We start from the raw sequence: 15,815 nt of genomic DNA, 5'->3' as shown, positions 1-15,815 counted from the left end.
GAGCCCACAAAAACTATTAAGACACCACATACATTATCCTACTATAATACTTCAGACTGGAATGTAGTGGAGACTGAATCCACCCTCCAAGAGATTCATTTACAGTCCTTTACATCTTAAGAATTACTTTATCCAAAGTGAAGACTTTTGAGACCAATCTTTCTCTAACAGATTGCCAATCTGATTTTCGTTAAGATCAAATATCAAGGTGTTGGAATCTGTTTGTGATAGATAGACTAGTAAACCTCACAAATCGGGAACTTATGAATTTTGAAGAGCATCCCAGATTCTTAACCACCTGTCAAGAAATTTTTTTGAAAGATCAACTAAGATCAGTCTTTAGATATCTATCTTGAGGAATCACAAAGTCTGTGCCGAAGAGAACTTTGGTATTACTATTTGTCTTTCCTGAAAGAGATTACGAAAACCTCGATAATAGAAAATCAAAATCAGGATTCACGAACAATCAGGGTAAAGATAGTCGGACCTGGATTCACCAATCCCCAAATATAAGTGTTTTAGTCGTAGACGTAAAAGTTCAATATATGATGATTCCAGAATAAACTAGGACACAAAGTTTCAGGGATTAATTTTCCCAGTTGACAGAGATGCTCTATTATAGTTTTCAAAGACAAGGTTAGCTTACAATTCAAGCAACAAATTAGATCTTTAAAATACAATAGGAGACTATATACATAGGTTCAGTTACTGAACTGTGAATAATGATTTTTCGGTATTGGCAAGTTAGCGAAATAACTAATAGTTATTTGATGTTTATTTAAACATATAAGAAATTAATCATGATATAAACATACAAGTGTTTAATTAATTAATGTATTCTTAGAAGTCTTTAAGAGAGTCTACCAATTAATGTTACATATAATATAATAAGTCTTTAAGTATCTGCTAAATATTATCGGGACAGTTGGTATTACGGTTTGCGAACTGTAGGAATTGTTCACGAGTCAGGGTGCTAAGGTTCGGGCACCGAGTTCTCCAATCCTACTAGACTACCGAACTAAGTTGACCACGGTTCATGAGCCGGGTTTCCAAATTTCTAGCATATTTATCCAACTTGTAAATTTCAATTCACCACGGTTTTCCAACTGGGTTCGTGAACTGATTTAACCGAACTTTCAGTTGCGAACTAGTTCACCAACCTTCATGTATTTCTATATCTCACATGTCAATGGTTTGCAAACTGGTTCACCGACTTACCCTGAGTAGAAATTTCAGCAAGTTCATATTTCTCCCTTATGATGTTTGAAAAATTCCCAAGTGATTTAATCATTTGCATTGGAAATTTTCTATCGATTCACAATTTAATTCATAGAATTAAACCTGTTAAGGATCTTTGAAAAGAAAATATGGGGGTACCAAAATACACCACCAACGTTTTCTTAGGAAATCTGTATGTACAACCGTAAATACAATTCCGAGCGTTCAACTTAATAAATCTCAGTCAAGGAATAATACTCAGAGTTAATATATTTATATATCACAATGTTCTATCAGAACATTTACAAAGACAAGTCTGTGAACCTGATTTAGAAATAAGACCATCAACAAATTATCAGACAATACTCTTCAAATTGATGAATCACATAGCATTATAATTCGATCAAAAATCAAAAAGATCAAACCACCAAGGTAACCTAAAATTTATCTTATAACCCTTTTTGTTGATCATCTAAATGTCTATCACATATATCAAATATATGCTTCATGATCAAAAATTTAAAACGAAATACTAACACCTGATATATCACTAATTTAGTAGAAAATATAATTGAAAAGCATGGAATCGTCCAAAAAAAATTATTAAAAACCACCGTTGAAGGGTGAATATATATTCTATTGGTCCACATGTCCTAATCACAACAATTTTCCTATAATAGTATGAGAGAGCCACATGTCAACTATAAGTAAATCCCACTTTCCATTGTCCCATTCGCTTCCTTTTATAGGCTTTTCCCAAAATCCCTCTTCTCATGACATTATGCCACAGGTCACGACAAATAGGTCGCGTAGAGAAAGAACAATAAACCGCAGATGCCACATGTCAACTATAAGTAAATCTCGAAAAGAACGAGCAATAAACCGCAGAGATACCAAAATTTTGATTTTGTATAAGGAAAATGATGTTATATTCCGGAAATAATTCCGACCATTTGATTGTATTCATGACAAGAGATGCTCTTTAGTAAAATGAGTATTTTACCTATAAATTTGCACATTCAAACGAATTTGGATGCCCTAAATTCCTAAAATATGCGATCAAAGCGATTTGGTGTTGAATCGTCTATGTCGTGGCACCTTCCCTGATGATCTCACATTCATTTAGCAGCCATGAATTGGACAATAGAGCTCGACTCTTCGAACCTCCTTGCTGACTTTTAGTTGACTTGGTCGAATCTGTGGCCCGGCAATCTGGACGTAAGATACCAAACTCGTCTCAAACACACGAAATCAAGAAATTAAAAATAAAATAAAAAAGACTCCAAACCGAGAAAAAGTAAAGAAAAGAAACCGAGGAAACGAATAAGAAAACGAATATCTTCTCCTCCTCTGTTTCTTGCAGTTCTTGAGATTTGCACTTCAGAAACTTCACTCATTACTGCTACTACTACCACTAAAAGTGTTTTTGGAGATGGATTTGTTACCAGTAGAGAATACTCCGTTGAAGAAACAAGGATTCAGGTCATTAAAACTAGTCAATATAAACATGGATGAAGTTTTTGATTCAAAACCGTATGGTGTTGATTACGGGGTGCTTGATAATGGTTTATCTTATTATGTTCGGTCTAATTCTAAACCTAAGATGAGAGCTGCTCTTGCCCTTGCTGTTAAAGTTGGGTAAGTTTGATTTTTAATCAATAAAGTTCAATTTTTTTTTTTAATTTGTTTGTGAAGTTTTTATTGGATTGATTGACGTTGGGTTTGATTAAAGTTTAGATTTTGATAATTTGGGTGTTGTTAATTTGATTTTGTTTGGGTTGGAGTCAATTATTAGGTTAATTTCATTGAAGGGTTTTGGGGGTTTAATTGGGAAGTAGAGGAAATTTGGGTTTAAATTTTGATTAGGTTACTGGAAATTGAATTTAATTGAACAAAGTATGCTAGGGATTTCGTATGATCCGGCAGAGTATATGTTTTAGAGTTTAGTAACTAGTGTGCCCCTGCATTTGATTCGGCTGTTCATTGAGAATAGAAGTCTGTGAGATAAACTAGTGACCGCTGCGGTGGCTGGGTGAGGTGAATTTGACTTAATGTCAAGCGATTATGCTGTGAAATTGGAAGAAACTGTTTTGAAATATGAAGAAATCGAGATATTCTAGTGAATGTATAGTTACATTTTGCTAATTGGGCTTTTTGTTTTCGAATTACGGTAGTCACAACAAGATGGAATGAAATGCAATGCAATATTTTTTGGTTCTGTACTCGTTTTCTTTTTTAAATGTCTAAAATTGCTCTCTTGATTGAATAATCGAATTAATTTTGTCCACGGCAGATCAGTTGTGGAAGAGGAGGATGAGCGTGGAGTTGCTCACATAGTCGAGCATCTTGCTTTCAGCGCAACAAAGAAGTACACAAATCATGATATTATTAAGTTCTTAGAAAGTGTTGGGGCAGAGTTTGGTGCGTGTCAGAATGCTACGACGTCAGCAGATGAAACGATATATGAATTGCTTGTACCTGTCGACAAGCCTGAACTCTTATCACAAGCTATATCAGTTCTAGCAGAGTTTAGCTCTGAGGTATTGATGATTCGTTTTTATTGTCTTCTGATCTACCACTCAAAAATGCAGATTTATCGTGCACTTCAATGTTCACTTGTTCATTTGTTTATCCAAATATAGGTTCGAGTTTCAACAGAAGATTTGGAAAAAGAAAGAGGTGCTGTTATGGAAGAATATAGAGGAAGTCGCAATGCCAATGGTCGGATGCAAGATGCACACTGGAAATTGATGATGGAAGGATCAAAGGTACTACATATCTGCTGTATCCTATACTTGTCTTGTTGCTTTTCTAGGATTGCCTATATCTGCTAATCTATATATTTTTTTTCCCGTAGTAGACACACATCAGTTGAAATAGGTATGCATGCTGAGATTTCTTAGAACATAGCCTGAGAAAAAACGCTTTGAAATAAGTATTAGCCTGTGTTGCAACGATACGGATACAGTATCGGATACAAGATACCAATACGCTACTATGATACACCAACTTGAAAAACTAAAATACGGCGATACGGCATATCAGTAGTTTGACATGAATATATTATATATAAGATAGAAACTTAACAAAATACATACATGTATGATTAACCTCATTGGATAGAAAAAGTCTGGATAACAAGGAAGAAAGTCTAGAGCAAGATCAGTGGACAGATTTGGAACTAATATTTTGTCACTATAGTTAAAACTTCTCATAGAATCTAGTAAAATACCTAATTTTCTAATATTAAGGTATTGAGATCTAATATTTAGTCAAAGTTTTCTAACTGAGTTGTATCTTGAAGTATTGGAAGTATTAGTACGCGTATCCGTGTATATACGTATCGATACGGCTGATTTTTTTTTTAGGTGTATCGGTGTAACACAGGTATTAGCTGATCACCAAATAAAATGAATATTCATAATCGACTTCCTAACTACTCCTATTTAAGTAAAAGAAACTCATGGACATGTCTATTTTTTGTTTGTGAGGGCATAAGTGCTCTGGTAGAGCCTACAAGCATGTTATCGTATACATGGTTATTGTTGTTTCTCATGATTTGTGTACAGTGGTTGCCGATTTTCTTCTATTATAGGTCTGTCAGGCTGTCATTTCATTTCTTTTTTTTTTCTTGGCCAAAGATCTGCAACCTTGAATGTAGGCAAATAATTATCTCTGTTCAATTAACTTGTTATTCATACCCAAGATTTGTAAAACTGGCTGTTGTCATTTTTTGTCGGTACAGTTATGAGAGCTGAGAAACTTCCCCAACTGGCTTTGAAAAATTATGATTCGCATATCTGAATAAGCTCTTTATTTTTGTTTTCTTGTTCAGTACGATGAGTTGTACAAATTGTTGGAAATTCTAACATAAGCTTGATACTGATTGCAGTATGCGGAGCGCCTACCTATTGGGTTAGAAAAGGTGATACGAACTGTTTCCTCTGAAACTGTCAAGAGTTTCTATGAGAAATGGTATCACTTACATAACATGGCAGTGATAGCTGTTGGTGACTTCTCCGATACACAGGTCGATGCTTATTTTAAATTGAATATCATTTCTTTTGGAGGAAGTGTGATAGGTTTCTAAACTTTGATATCTAATGTACAGAGTGTGGTTGATTTAATAAAGATGCATTTTGGCTCCAAAGTATCGCCATCTGCTCCTCCTTTTATACCAGATTTCCCTGTCCCATCCCATGAGGAGCCTCGGTTTTCATGTTTTGTCGAATCTGAAGCTGGTGGTGTAAGTACTCCGCACATACACTTTCTTACTGCACAAATCCTTATTTAAACAAATATTTGTCAGTATCGACTTTTTGATTTTCTCCCTGCTTCGTTTGGCTCATACCAGTCTGCAGTTATGATCAGCTGTAAGATGTCAGTAGGTGAACTGAAGACCGTGAATGACTACAGGGATTCACTAGCAGAATCAATGTTTCATCATGCCCTTAACCAAAGGTTTTTTAAGATATCTCGTAGGAAAGACCCACCATATTTCTCCTGCTCCTCTTCTGCAGACGTGCTGGCACGTCCTGTAAAAACTTACATAATGACTGCAACTTGTAAAGAGAAAGGAACTATTGACGCTCTGGAGTCAATGCTCACGGAGGTACACCTTCCATCTGAATATATGATTTTGCTTTTGCCATTTGCCAATTGCAACCTCCTGTTAATTTAATCTCGTCTCGTTGTTCCCATATTCCTAGGTTGCCAGGATCCGGCTTCATGGATTTTCACAGCGGGAAGTATCAACTGTTCGAGCATTATTGATGTCGGAGATTGAATCTGCTTATTTGGAGCGTGATCAAATGCAGTCAACTAGCCTGCGAGATGAATATCTGCAAGTACTTTATTCCTGTCCCTATTTCATGTACCATGGTTCTATTTTTGTATGGTTTTGAGAAAGTTACTTAAAGAGTAAATTGAGTTACAAATGCATCAAGCTTAATCCCTTTATCTAAGGTTGGGCGTTTTCATATATATGTCACATGTCAGTTCTGTATGATTTTTATATACAAGTCCTATGTGCACTCACTAGTTCATTACTGTGGTTCCAGAAGTAATAAGAAGTTTAAGAAGATGCATTTTCGAATTTGAATTTGAATTAAAGGTTATGTGCATTCATATCTGCATAATGTGCCAAACCTCACTGATCATTCTAATTTGTTCATGTTCGAATTCTCAGCATTTCCTCCATAGTGAACCTGTTGTTGGGATCGAGTATGAGGCGAAACTGCAGAAGAGTCTTTTACCTCGTGAGTTGAACATCTTTGTGGACTTAAAATAAATTGTATGGACCTCTGTTTGCTGTATATCAAGATTTATTCTTTTCGTTACAGAAATTTCGGCTGTGGAAATATCGAAGTTTGCTGAGAAATTTCGCTCTTCATGCGGCTGCGTTATTAAGACAGTTGAACCTCGTCTTCATGCAACGAAAGATTATCTGAAAAGCTCTGTTTTAAAGGTCAACTCTCTCGAGGAACAAAGAAGCATTTCTCCTTGGGATGATGAACACATTCCGGAAGAGATTGTCAGCACAAGGCCAACTCCAGGGTAATATTTCCTACGACTTCTGTACAGTGTTGGGTTCAAGTTCATTCTTAGTTACTCTGTGTATGATTATACGGGATGTTATCCGTACATTTTTTATCCTCTACTGTTCTGGCTTATGCTCAAGTTTAAGATTCTTTCATACTATCCCTTTTTGTACTATGTCGTCTAAATTTTGTTGAAAATCTATTTTTTAGGAGCATTGTGGAGCAGACTGAGTGTCCAAGTATTGGGACCACGGAATTACTTTTATCAAATGGAATGAGAGTTTGCTACAAGTGCACAGACCACCTTGACGACCAGGTACTTGACCAGTTCTGATTTTGGAGGCTGGTGGTAAAAACTCGAATGTTCTGTTTAGTGTTACTGTGTGAATTGCACATGGTTCTTGCAGAAGTCTGTATCACATATAAGCTGGACGTATTATCTAATCATTTCCAGTCAAGGCTTTTACTCTATTAAATTCTGAGCATAATCACGTTTTCTTATTCTTATTTTTTCTTCTTTTAATGTTCAACAGGTTCTGTTCACTGGGTTCACATACGGGGGTCTCTCTGAATTGCCAGAAAATGAGTACTTTGTGTGTTCAATGGGCTCAACTATTGCAGGGGAGATTGGTGTATTTGGTTACAAGCCATCTGTCCTCATGGATATGCTGGCTGGAAAGAGAGCTGAAGTTAGTACCAGGATCAGTGCCTACATGAGGTCGTTTTCTGGTGACTGCTCACCTTCTGACCTTGAAACTGCCCTGCAGGTTTGTTAATTACTATAATTGGCATACATGAATTATATTCTCTTGTTCTTGCATCAACTATGTATTAATATTGTGTACATCATCATCAACTGTACTGCTGCATTTGTCGTTTGCAGCTTGTCTATCAACTTTTTACAACAAGTGTAGTACCAGGTGATGAAGAGGTACAATTAGTGATGGAAATGGCGAAGGAATCAATTCATGCTCAAGAAAGGGACCCTTACACTGTGTTTGCAAACCGTGTCCGAGAACTTAACTACGGGAACTCATACTTTTTCAGGGTATGGTTATTTCGTAAAGTGTTTCAGTTATTTGTCTTTTTTTCTTACTCACTTTTTAGTGAAACTTTTCCGGAAGCAGCCGATCAAAGTTGGTGACCTTCAAAAGGTTGATCCTAGAAAAGCTTGTGAATATTTCAGTAGCTGCTTCAAAGACCCATCAACTTTTACTGTTGTGATTGTTGGAAATCTGGATCCTGCTAGTGCACATCCTCTAATTTTACAATACCTGGTAAATTCTATCACTCTCACAAGCTGCTTGGCCTTGAAACAGTATAAACAAATCCATGTTGAGTTGGCTGTCTATTGTGTTTCTTTGCAGGGTGGTATACCTAAACCCACTGAACCAGTCTTACATTTCAACCGAGATGACTTGAGTGGCTTGCCTTTCACTTTCCCGGCAACCATTATCAGGTACACCAGTTCATTATCTATTTAGTAATTAGTATTCAGCCGGTCAGCCCTAACTCCTTAACTTTTGTTGCATGTTTTTGTGTAACTATAAGAATAAACTTTTATATCATCTAACTAATTAATTATAAAGACTAAAGAGTGAAAACGGGTTGGAGTTTAGACTGGAAATCTTTTCACTAAGTGATATAAATTGTGGTTTTAGGGAAATAGTTCGAAGCCCTATGGTGGAGGCACAATGTTCTGTCCAGATAGCATTTCCAGTTGTGTTAAAGAATGGCTCAATGGTAAGCATGACCCTTTCGAGATCCATAATCTCAAGTCAAGCTTTTTTACATCAACTGTTAACATACTTCCAATATGTTTTTTCTCTGATGAATGCTGTTTTTGCTTTTGTCTCCTTGAAACTCGACTTCAGATGAGAGAGATTCACTTTGTTGGATTCCTAAGCAAACTTCTGGAAACTAAAATCATGCAAGTTCTCCGCTTCAAGCATGGACAGGTATTTTCAAGTTTTTTTGTTGCGAAAAAGGCTTCTGTTTATCTGTGTTCTTAAATGTGGCTTTGCTTAACTGTGTTGTTTTTTCACAGATTTACTCAGTGGGTGTTTCTGTATTTCTTGGTGGTAACAAGCCGTCAAGAACTGGGGACGTGCGTGGTGATATCAGTGTTAACTTTTCTTGTGATCCTGATATCTCATTAAAACTAGTATGCCTCTGTTTGAACGATAAAATAAAAATCTTCTATTAAGTTTCGTGTTGAACGTTGTTAACAAGAGCAATTAATCATCACCTGCACACTTCCTTATGGGTGAGACTTTTGTGTAGGTTGACCTCGTTTTGGATGAAATATCACGTCTTCAGGAAGAAGGCCCATCAGATCAAGATGTTCTGACTATCCTTGAAATTGAGCAACGTGCCCATGAAATCGGGTTGCAGGTAAGTTTCATTACCATACGACTGTTTTGATCAGCACAGTGTTTCACAGTTTGTTGTGTATTAAGTAGTCGCAGCCTCTCTAGATTTAGAGCCCACACTTGGGGGATACCACCACAAATTGTGGGATACTCAAACAAACAAAAAAAAACATTATGAAGTAATTTGGAATATCCCTTATCCAAAATAAATTGGTAATGGCTAAATTATCCTTGAGCATCCCCCAAATGTTCTAAGAGCAAATTTTAGATTTAGATTTTATCTTTTAGTGTTGGTATCCCATATAACCAAATTTGAGTCGGCATTGTTTTCGACGAAAATATTATACCGGTTAAGACTGTCGGTATTGGATTGATCCACAAAGCAATACCGACAATGATTAGCAAAATTGTGCATTGTTTTCTGTATTTTATTTTGATTAGCAAAATTGTGCCCCTGTATTCAGGAAAACTACTATTGGCTGGATAGGATTCTTCGAAGCTACCAGTCGCGAGTCTATTTTGGTGATCTTAGTGTTTCTTTCAAGGTTGGTACTTTCTCCTAGTTATTTTGCTACAATTTGAACATATCTGGGTTTTTTCAAGTTTATGTGGGATGCGCACTCCTCATTGAGGAGGATTTACGGGTTAATTTGCATACAAAAGAGTTGCTCACTTGCCCCTTTCTCTCAACTTCTTTTTTCCTCTTGTACAGACTCAAGATGATGGACGAGATGAAGTCAGAGGATCTTTAAAACCATTAACAGCACAATTATCTTTACAACGCATACTGCCTTTCCCCTGCAGAAAGCAGTACAGTGTAGTGATTCTAATGCCTCAGACCTCACGCTTAAGGCGGCTTAAATCTCTATACTGGTCAACAGTGAACAAGTGTAGTACAAATGCAAAGGTCAGTCAGAATGTTATTTTTCCTCTACTTTTTTTTTTCTGGTTTCTTGTAAGTGTATGCCTTGACCTATTTATTTCTCTGCTCCGAATTATAAAATTGTTCTTTCTTACATAAACTAGAACAACTCGGTGATAGTACCAATTCCTAAATTCTGTTCCACCTCGCCACGTAATTGCCATAGATTTTTCCATGTAATTGCATGATAAGCTCATAGCACATTCTGTGAGCACAATTCTTATCTCCTCGTTTGTGTTTTTGTAGGTTTTGGCAGCAGTTGCTGGTGTAACAGTTGTAGTCTTCACTTTGTGGAAACATTCAAGATTTACTCTCAGATCTTAGGAAAGATTATCGCGATATATTGCAGTTAATTGAAGATTACAAACATAAGGATATTAGAGAGACAAATCCCACATGCGCAACATAGCCAGTGTTTATGCAGACATTGCACTATTGCAGAGTAGAGCAACATGTTGCCGTGGATCATCTACTCTATCGAAGTCAAAGCAGGTTGTGTAAAGGGTTTAAATTTTACCACTTTGTATTCTAGATTTTGTGATCTCTAAAACAGAGTGGTTCCACCATTCTTGTAACGATCGCTGTATGAAATTTTTTAGAAGTAACACAGTACAACATTTACCATAGAGAAATTCTAAACGTATTGACAATCCCAACAATATAGTTATTGATGATTGATTGCACAACATACCTATAAAACCATTCGTTTGACAAGCTCTACCTGAACTCTTGGATACCCAGAAAATTGGTGAAACTTGGTGATGATTTTGCAGTTAGAAAAAAAAGGGGGAGACTGTTTTATAAATGCCTGACAGAGACTTAACAGCTTATATAGCACCAAAGCCAGTGCAGTATGGTGATTCTAATGTTTCAAACCTTACGTTTAAGGTGGCTTAAAACCTCTACACAGGGTTGTGTGATGCTTCAGAATGTAATCTGTTCGGAAGAAACAATAATAGCATATACAAACCTGATTCCGGCTTGGGTGAATTGACGCGGTTCAAGTTTCTTTAAGGAAAGAGAATTTTAAGAGCAATACGAGCAAAGAAGACAATAAATAAGATTATACAATTCAAGTCCCAAAAACTTAAACAAAATTTTGCAATCACATAAATTTTACTTAGATAAACGACGAAAAACTGGACAGCTGACATTTATCACTCTTCCATGGCATGAATCTGGTCTTTTTGTATCTGCACTTTAATCTTTGGAGGAGTTTGGTCCACCTCTAGCCTAATCGTCGTGGGGATACACTGATCTAATTCCTTTCTTGCCTCTTTCATCATCTTAGATTTGTTACCCTTCATCCTTCGTTTATGGTGAGCGATCTCCCTCATATGTCTCATATCGATGATTTCCTTCATAGCTTCAAGAGTTTTCTCAACGCGAATCCTATCATATCTCTCAGGCCTGTTCCTCTTTCTCTCGAATTCAAAGGTCGAATCCTTTGTCATATCCTTGCCATGCATACGTCTATACGCCTTAGTCCACTTGACCTTTCTAGGGTTCCTCTTCATCTTGAAATTCTTGTGGCACTTGGATCTGCAAAATCGAAATATCGAAGCGTCATTGCGTACAAACTGGATACCATGACCTGGATAGATGGTGGATGAACAAAACCAGCACTTCTCCAACCTCATTGTGTTTTTTTAGGAGATCCAGAAAGAAAAATAAAATAAAATCGGCGAGAGCCTCCCTTATATGAAGCCGGCCGACTTATTACGAAGGAGCCAAACCCTAGGTAGGGTTTGGATGGCCGTCAGAATATTAGAGTGATATAAAACGTGTACAACAAACTAAGGGTAACCGTGAAGAGAAGCCTCCGAGGCCCGTGCAGTTCGACGGTTGTGAAAGGCACATGAAGCACCCATATGCATGGCTGCTTTTGCTGGTTTGCCAACAAAAGTGTACCCACTCAAATCTCGCGAACTAGACTTATTCACTTGCTGGTTTTAAATGATGGAAACAAGAAATAACCAAAGCGACTTCTTTAATATAAATTTGTTATTATTGTAGTAATTGAATTGTTCAAATATAATACTTCCATCTGTATAAATGATCGAAAATGCTATATGGACACCAAAGTCCTGTCACCCAAACCAACACGGCTCACTTTAAACACACAGCATGTCGTGCTCCTCTATTACAGATCCCTTTGGCATTCTAGCTAACTTTAATGATCGAAAAAGCATGTTAGAACTTTGTGTATGGACCGATATATACTGGTGCTGATGGATTAGGATCAGGAGGAGACTTTTGATGGGGAGCTCCCTTTGGCCTTCTCGCCTTGACATCGGTCCCAGTTTTAGATGAGTTTCTTTCACTGATCATCAGTTTCCTTGAGCGGCTTTCCAACATTTTTTTCACTGCTTTTCGGCAAGTTAAATATAGTAACAATTAGATTATCATAAAATCGATCGATAATATATTGCAAGTTATAACTAATATCCGATACTGCATATGTCAATTAGACTGGCATCTTCTTCTTTTTCGAAACTGCAAAATTCAAATCAAAATTTCTAACTACATAAAAAGGGTAGATGGAAATTCTCCCTTTTACAAATGAAATAACCAAATGAATAAGCTCACAGTATCGTACATAAACGCCCTTGTTGAAAATTTTAAGTGCATGATATACCCTTTTGCTTATAAAAAGAAAAGGGAGATCGAGTCTTACTGATGATGCTCGTGCGAACACATACCTTCCATGTAACTCGTTGATGACGATGGTGGTGGTGGGTTGAAGACACGGACAACTCTTCTGGCTTCTACTAAATAGCCGAAATGAGGCTTATCGTGCATCATTGAAATCCATACTAATAAAAGGGAACAATAAACATGCAACACTTTGCCAAACGTTAATGGCCTCATCATCATCTTCTTCTTTTTTCCTCTCTTTCTTTCAATCTCTTGTTCTCTGTGCTTAATTAATAAGTGGTGCCTGCTGTTTCCTCTCTCATTAATTGGTCTATCGGGATGTCCTGGAATTATATGACACAAGTAGGGTCTCGAAGAAAATTGTTATGTGGATGCTAGCGATAGCAAAGATATTTTGTAACGAGTCATGTAGGTTGCTATTCCGTGGCTAAGGGGCACCAACACGCACCTATCAATTCTCACCTTCAAACACGATTCGCAAAACCTATCCACATTACAGTTTTGGTGTTGTTCCGAATGACGGTCAGTTTAGAATTTTTGTTTTTCTCTTAAGCTTCCTAATGCCCAGCCACAGCAGCCTATCCCGGCAATCTGTGATGGGGAAATTTCTTCCAGAAAAAATTATTACTGAGACACATAGAAATTAAAGAAATTGAAGGCTTTTGGAATCTTCGATGAATGTACATTAAATAAATGTAAGATATATAGAAATTAAAGAAATTTCATCCCATCCAGCAACCATGTACATTCATAGACCTCCACTCCTTGCCATCAATAATGACTAAATTGTATGTATGGAAAATTCACAAATTTACAACCAAAGACTCCAAGGGCAGATTTTTTTGTTTTACCGATCAAAACAAAGAAAAAAGAGACTCAAGGACAGTGGGACACCAAGATACATAATCAAACATAGATTCTCCCACCAATTCAAAACAAAATGAAAGACTTGGATAAAATTAATAAAAAATTTGTTAAAGTTAACGATGTGGGTTTAACCCATCGAGACACGATTAATGGAACTACTTATTATGATACCTTAATACATTAAACGCATGAGTAGGCCGCATCATATCGGCTGCTAGCACCAACTTCTCAAAAAATTTAAGTATATTGTTGGTTCATGTAATGATTTGATTTGCATGAGTCTATCTTAAAATACATACTGGCTACGAATTATGATATGATAAAAGAATGTGCGTACGTAATCCCATGACAAGAGAATGTGTTGTGCTACCAAGGATAAATGGATAATCGATAATCACGAGGGATGGAAGGATGAGCCGCAGTGATAGATTCAGTTGCGTTCCTTCGATGAATGTACATGGTGTAAGATTTAGTTTTATTACTATGCGAACAAAACTCCCATATGTGGTCAATAAACACAGTCTTTTTTAAAACTCTGTATTTGTCGCGTAGGATATTCATATCATAAAGAATAAAGATAACTAAGTCGGAAACGACTCTAAGTTGCGAGCTTGTCGACGAATCAAAGTGATTGTTATCTATCTCTGATTTCTCGTAATGGGTAAGGATTGGAGATTGCTATTAAAGAGGTGAGCGCCTCTTCTCATCGAACATGCTACGAGTTTCCCATATACAGACAATCAGAGAGAGAAGGGAAGACTCAATTCTCAAACCTAATTATACAGTTGTGGTTATTCTCATATAGTTGCAGTTGCAGATTGGATAAGTGGCTGTTTCAGTTGGAAATCTGTTTCAGGTATGTTTTGAAACTCAAACCCTTATGTTTAACCATGACCTTAATCTTGGCAAGATCTGTTTTGTTTGTTTTGGTTTTAATGATATATGTATACACAGAATTTTCCTACACATGGTTGTTAGGATTTATGATGCTGAGGTCCATGTGTACAACCTTGGTGATGGCAAGGTGTGGAGACACATCGTATAATTATAGAATACAACTATGTACATGGAGATCCGGTTTCGTTTCATTTGGAAGATGAAACTTTGGTTTCAGGGAGTTCCATGGTTGCGTTGAGTTTCCTATAAATAAAGATAAATGGAGGACGTTTGAGTATAGTCCGTAACAAAAAGACACCTAACGTTACTGAAATAAAAAGAAATCATAACAATGTTGATGATATATGGATGCCGAAGAAGAGTGAGCAAGGCTACCAGTCATGGAGCTGGATAAAAGTATATACTCTTAACCGTAATGCCACACCATTTGCAAATATCATTAAGGATAGTGAATTTATATTCAACAATGGTAGGTTATTTTATCGCCATAACCTGAAAACTAGAATATCATACCGTCTCGAGTACAGCATGTAAACAATTTTATTTTATTGAAGGCTTTATTAGGATAAAGTGATACAACAACGAGCATCGAAAATATTTGTAGGGCATAAGAGCTTAGTGTCAGAGCTAACTTGTAGCGTAGAGGAGGAAGGGAAGACCACCGGCTCAAACAAAAGGAAGGAAAAAACAGATGAGCCCTATTCATCCCATTGCTGGCGGTGATGGTGATTGAAGGTTGCTCATAGTATCTTTCTTGCAACATATAAAGCTTAAACATTCTTGGAATTTAGTGTCTTTTAATTATGGTAAGAACTTTAGGCCTGTTATTAGAAGCTGTCTAGATTCTGCTAATACAGCTTCTTTTTTTCCCCTAATAATAATACAGCTGTAACTATAAATAAGCACACAATTTAAAGTTCAAACACACAAAAACATCAGAATTAGGTTTTTATTTTTGCTAGTACATAGCCACAGCCTATAAATATTAGTTTGTTCTCTTCAATACACCCGCAAGTTTCTATTGCAATTATATTGGTCATGCCTAAGTATCTTCCAAAAGAGATCGTTACAGACATTTTATCTCGCTTACCTAATGATTCACTCTGGCAATGCAAGTTAGTATGCAAACTTTGGCGAGATATCATCATTAATGATCCATTTTTCACTCATATGCATGTACAATATCGTCATACTTACAATGATTGTGATTCTTCTGAGATGGTAAGTTTTATTTTTGAGATACCTACAAAGAAGAAAAATGTAAAAGGATTTTACTATGCTGAATTGGATAAAACTATTGAGAAACTTGTTAGACTTAGAGAAGTTGATTTAACAAATAGA

At 36.5% G+C, this 15,815-nt stretch overlaps 3 protein-coding genes across 3 annotated transcripts; 1 reads left to right on the top strand and 2 right to left on the bottom strand.

Annotated features, from left to right (window-relative positions):
* Positions 1-2,518: 2,518 nt before the first annotated feature.
* LOC113294902 (zinc protease PQQL-like) lies at positions 2,519-10,723 on the top strand. The gene is made up of 21 exons (XM_026543276.1): positions 2,519-2,856; positions 3,512-3,758; positions 3,861-3,986; positions 5,111-5,248; positions 5,330-5,464; positions 5,573-5,830; positions 5,928-6,065; positions 6,407-6,476; positions 6,561-6,774; positions 6,969-7,074; positions 7,292-7,525; positions 7,642-7,806; positions 7,886-8,035; positions 8,126-8,217; positions 8,420-8,501; positions 8,633-8,716; positions 8,806-8,922; positions 9,042-9,152; positions 9,595-9,675; positions 9,843-10,037; positions 10,299-10,723. The coding sequence occupies exons 1-21, from the start codon at positions 2,651-2,653 to the stop codon at positions 10,374-10,376; spliced, it is 3,027 nt and encodes a 1,008-aa protein (XP_026399061.1). The 5' UTR covers positions 2,519-2,650; the 3' UTR covers positions 10,377-10,723.
* Positions 10,724-11,134: 411 nt separating this feature from the next.
* On the bottom strand, positions 11,135-11,782 carry LOC113292967 (probable ribosome biogenesis protein RLP24). Its single transcript, XM_026541763.1, has one exon. The coding sequence runs from the start codon at positions 11,690-11,692 to the stop codon at positions 11,210-11,212; it is 483 nt and encodes a 160-aa protein (XP_026397548.1). The 5' UTR covers positions 11,693-11,782; the 3' UTR covers positions 11,135-11,209.
* A 259-nt stretch (positions 11,783-12,041) lies between these two features.
* Positions 12,042-12,997, bottom strand: LOC113292633. The gene is made up of 2 exons (XM_026541516.1): positions 12,755-12,997; positions 12,042-12,418 (listed from the first exon to the last, which is right to left on the bottom strand). Exons 1-2 carry the CDS (start codon positions 12,927-12,929, stop codon positions 12,246-12,248), a joined length of 348 nt encoding a protein of 115 aa, XP_026397301.1. The 5' UTR covers positions 12,930-12,997; the 3' UTR covers positions 12,042-12,245.
* Between the last annotated feature and the right edge of the window lie 2,818 nt (positions 12,998-15,815).

This window comes from Papaver somniferum, chromosome 7 (assembly GCF_003573695.1).
Source record: "Papaver somniferum cultivar HN1 chromosome 7, ASM357369v1, whole genome shotgun sequence".
Taxonomy (NCBI): domain Eukaryota; kingdom Viridiplantae; phylum Streptophyta; class Magnoliopsida; order Ranunculales; family Papaveraceae; genus Papaver; species Papaver somniferum.
This window is presented reverse-complemented; position numbering and strand designations above follow the sequence as displayed.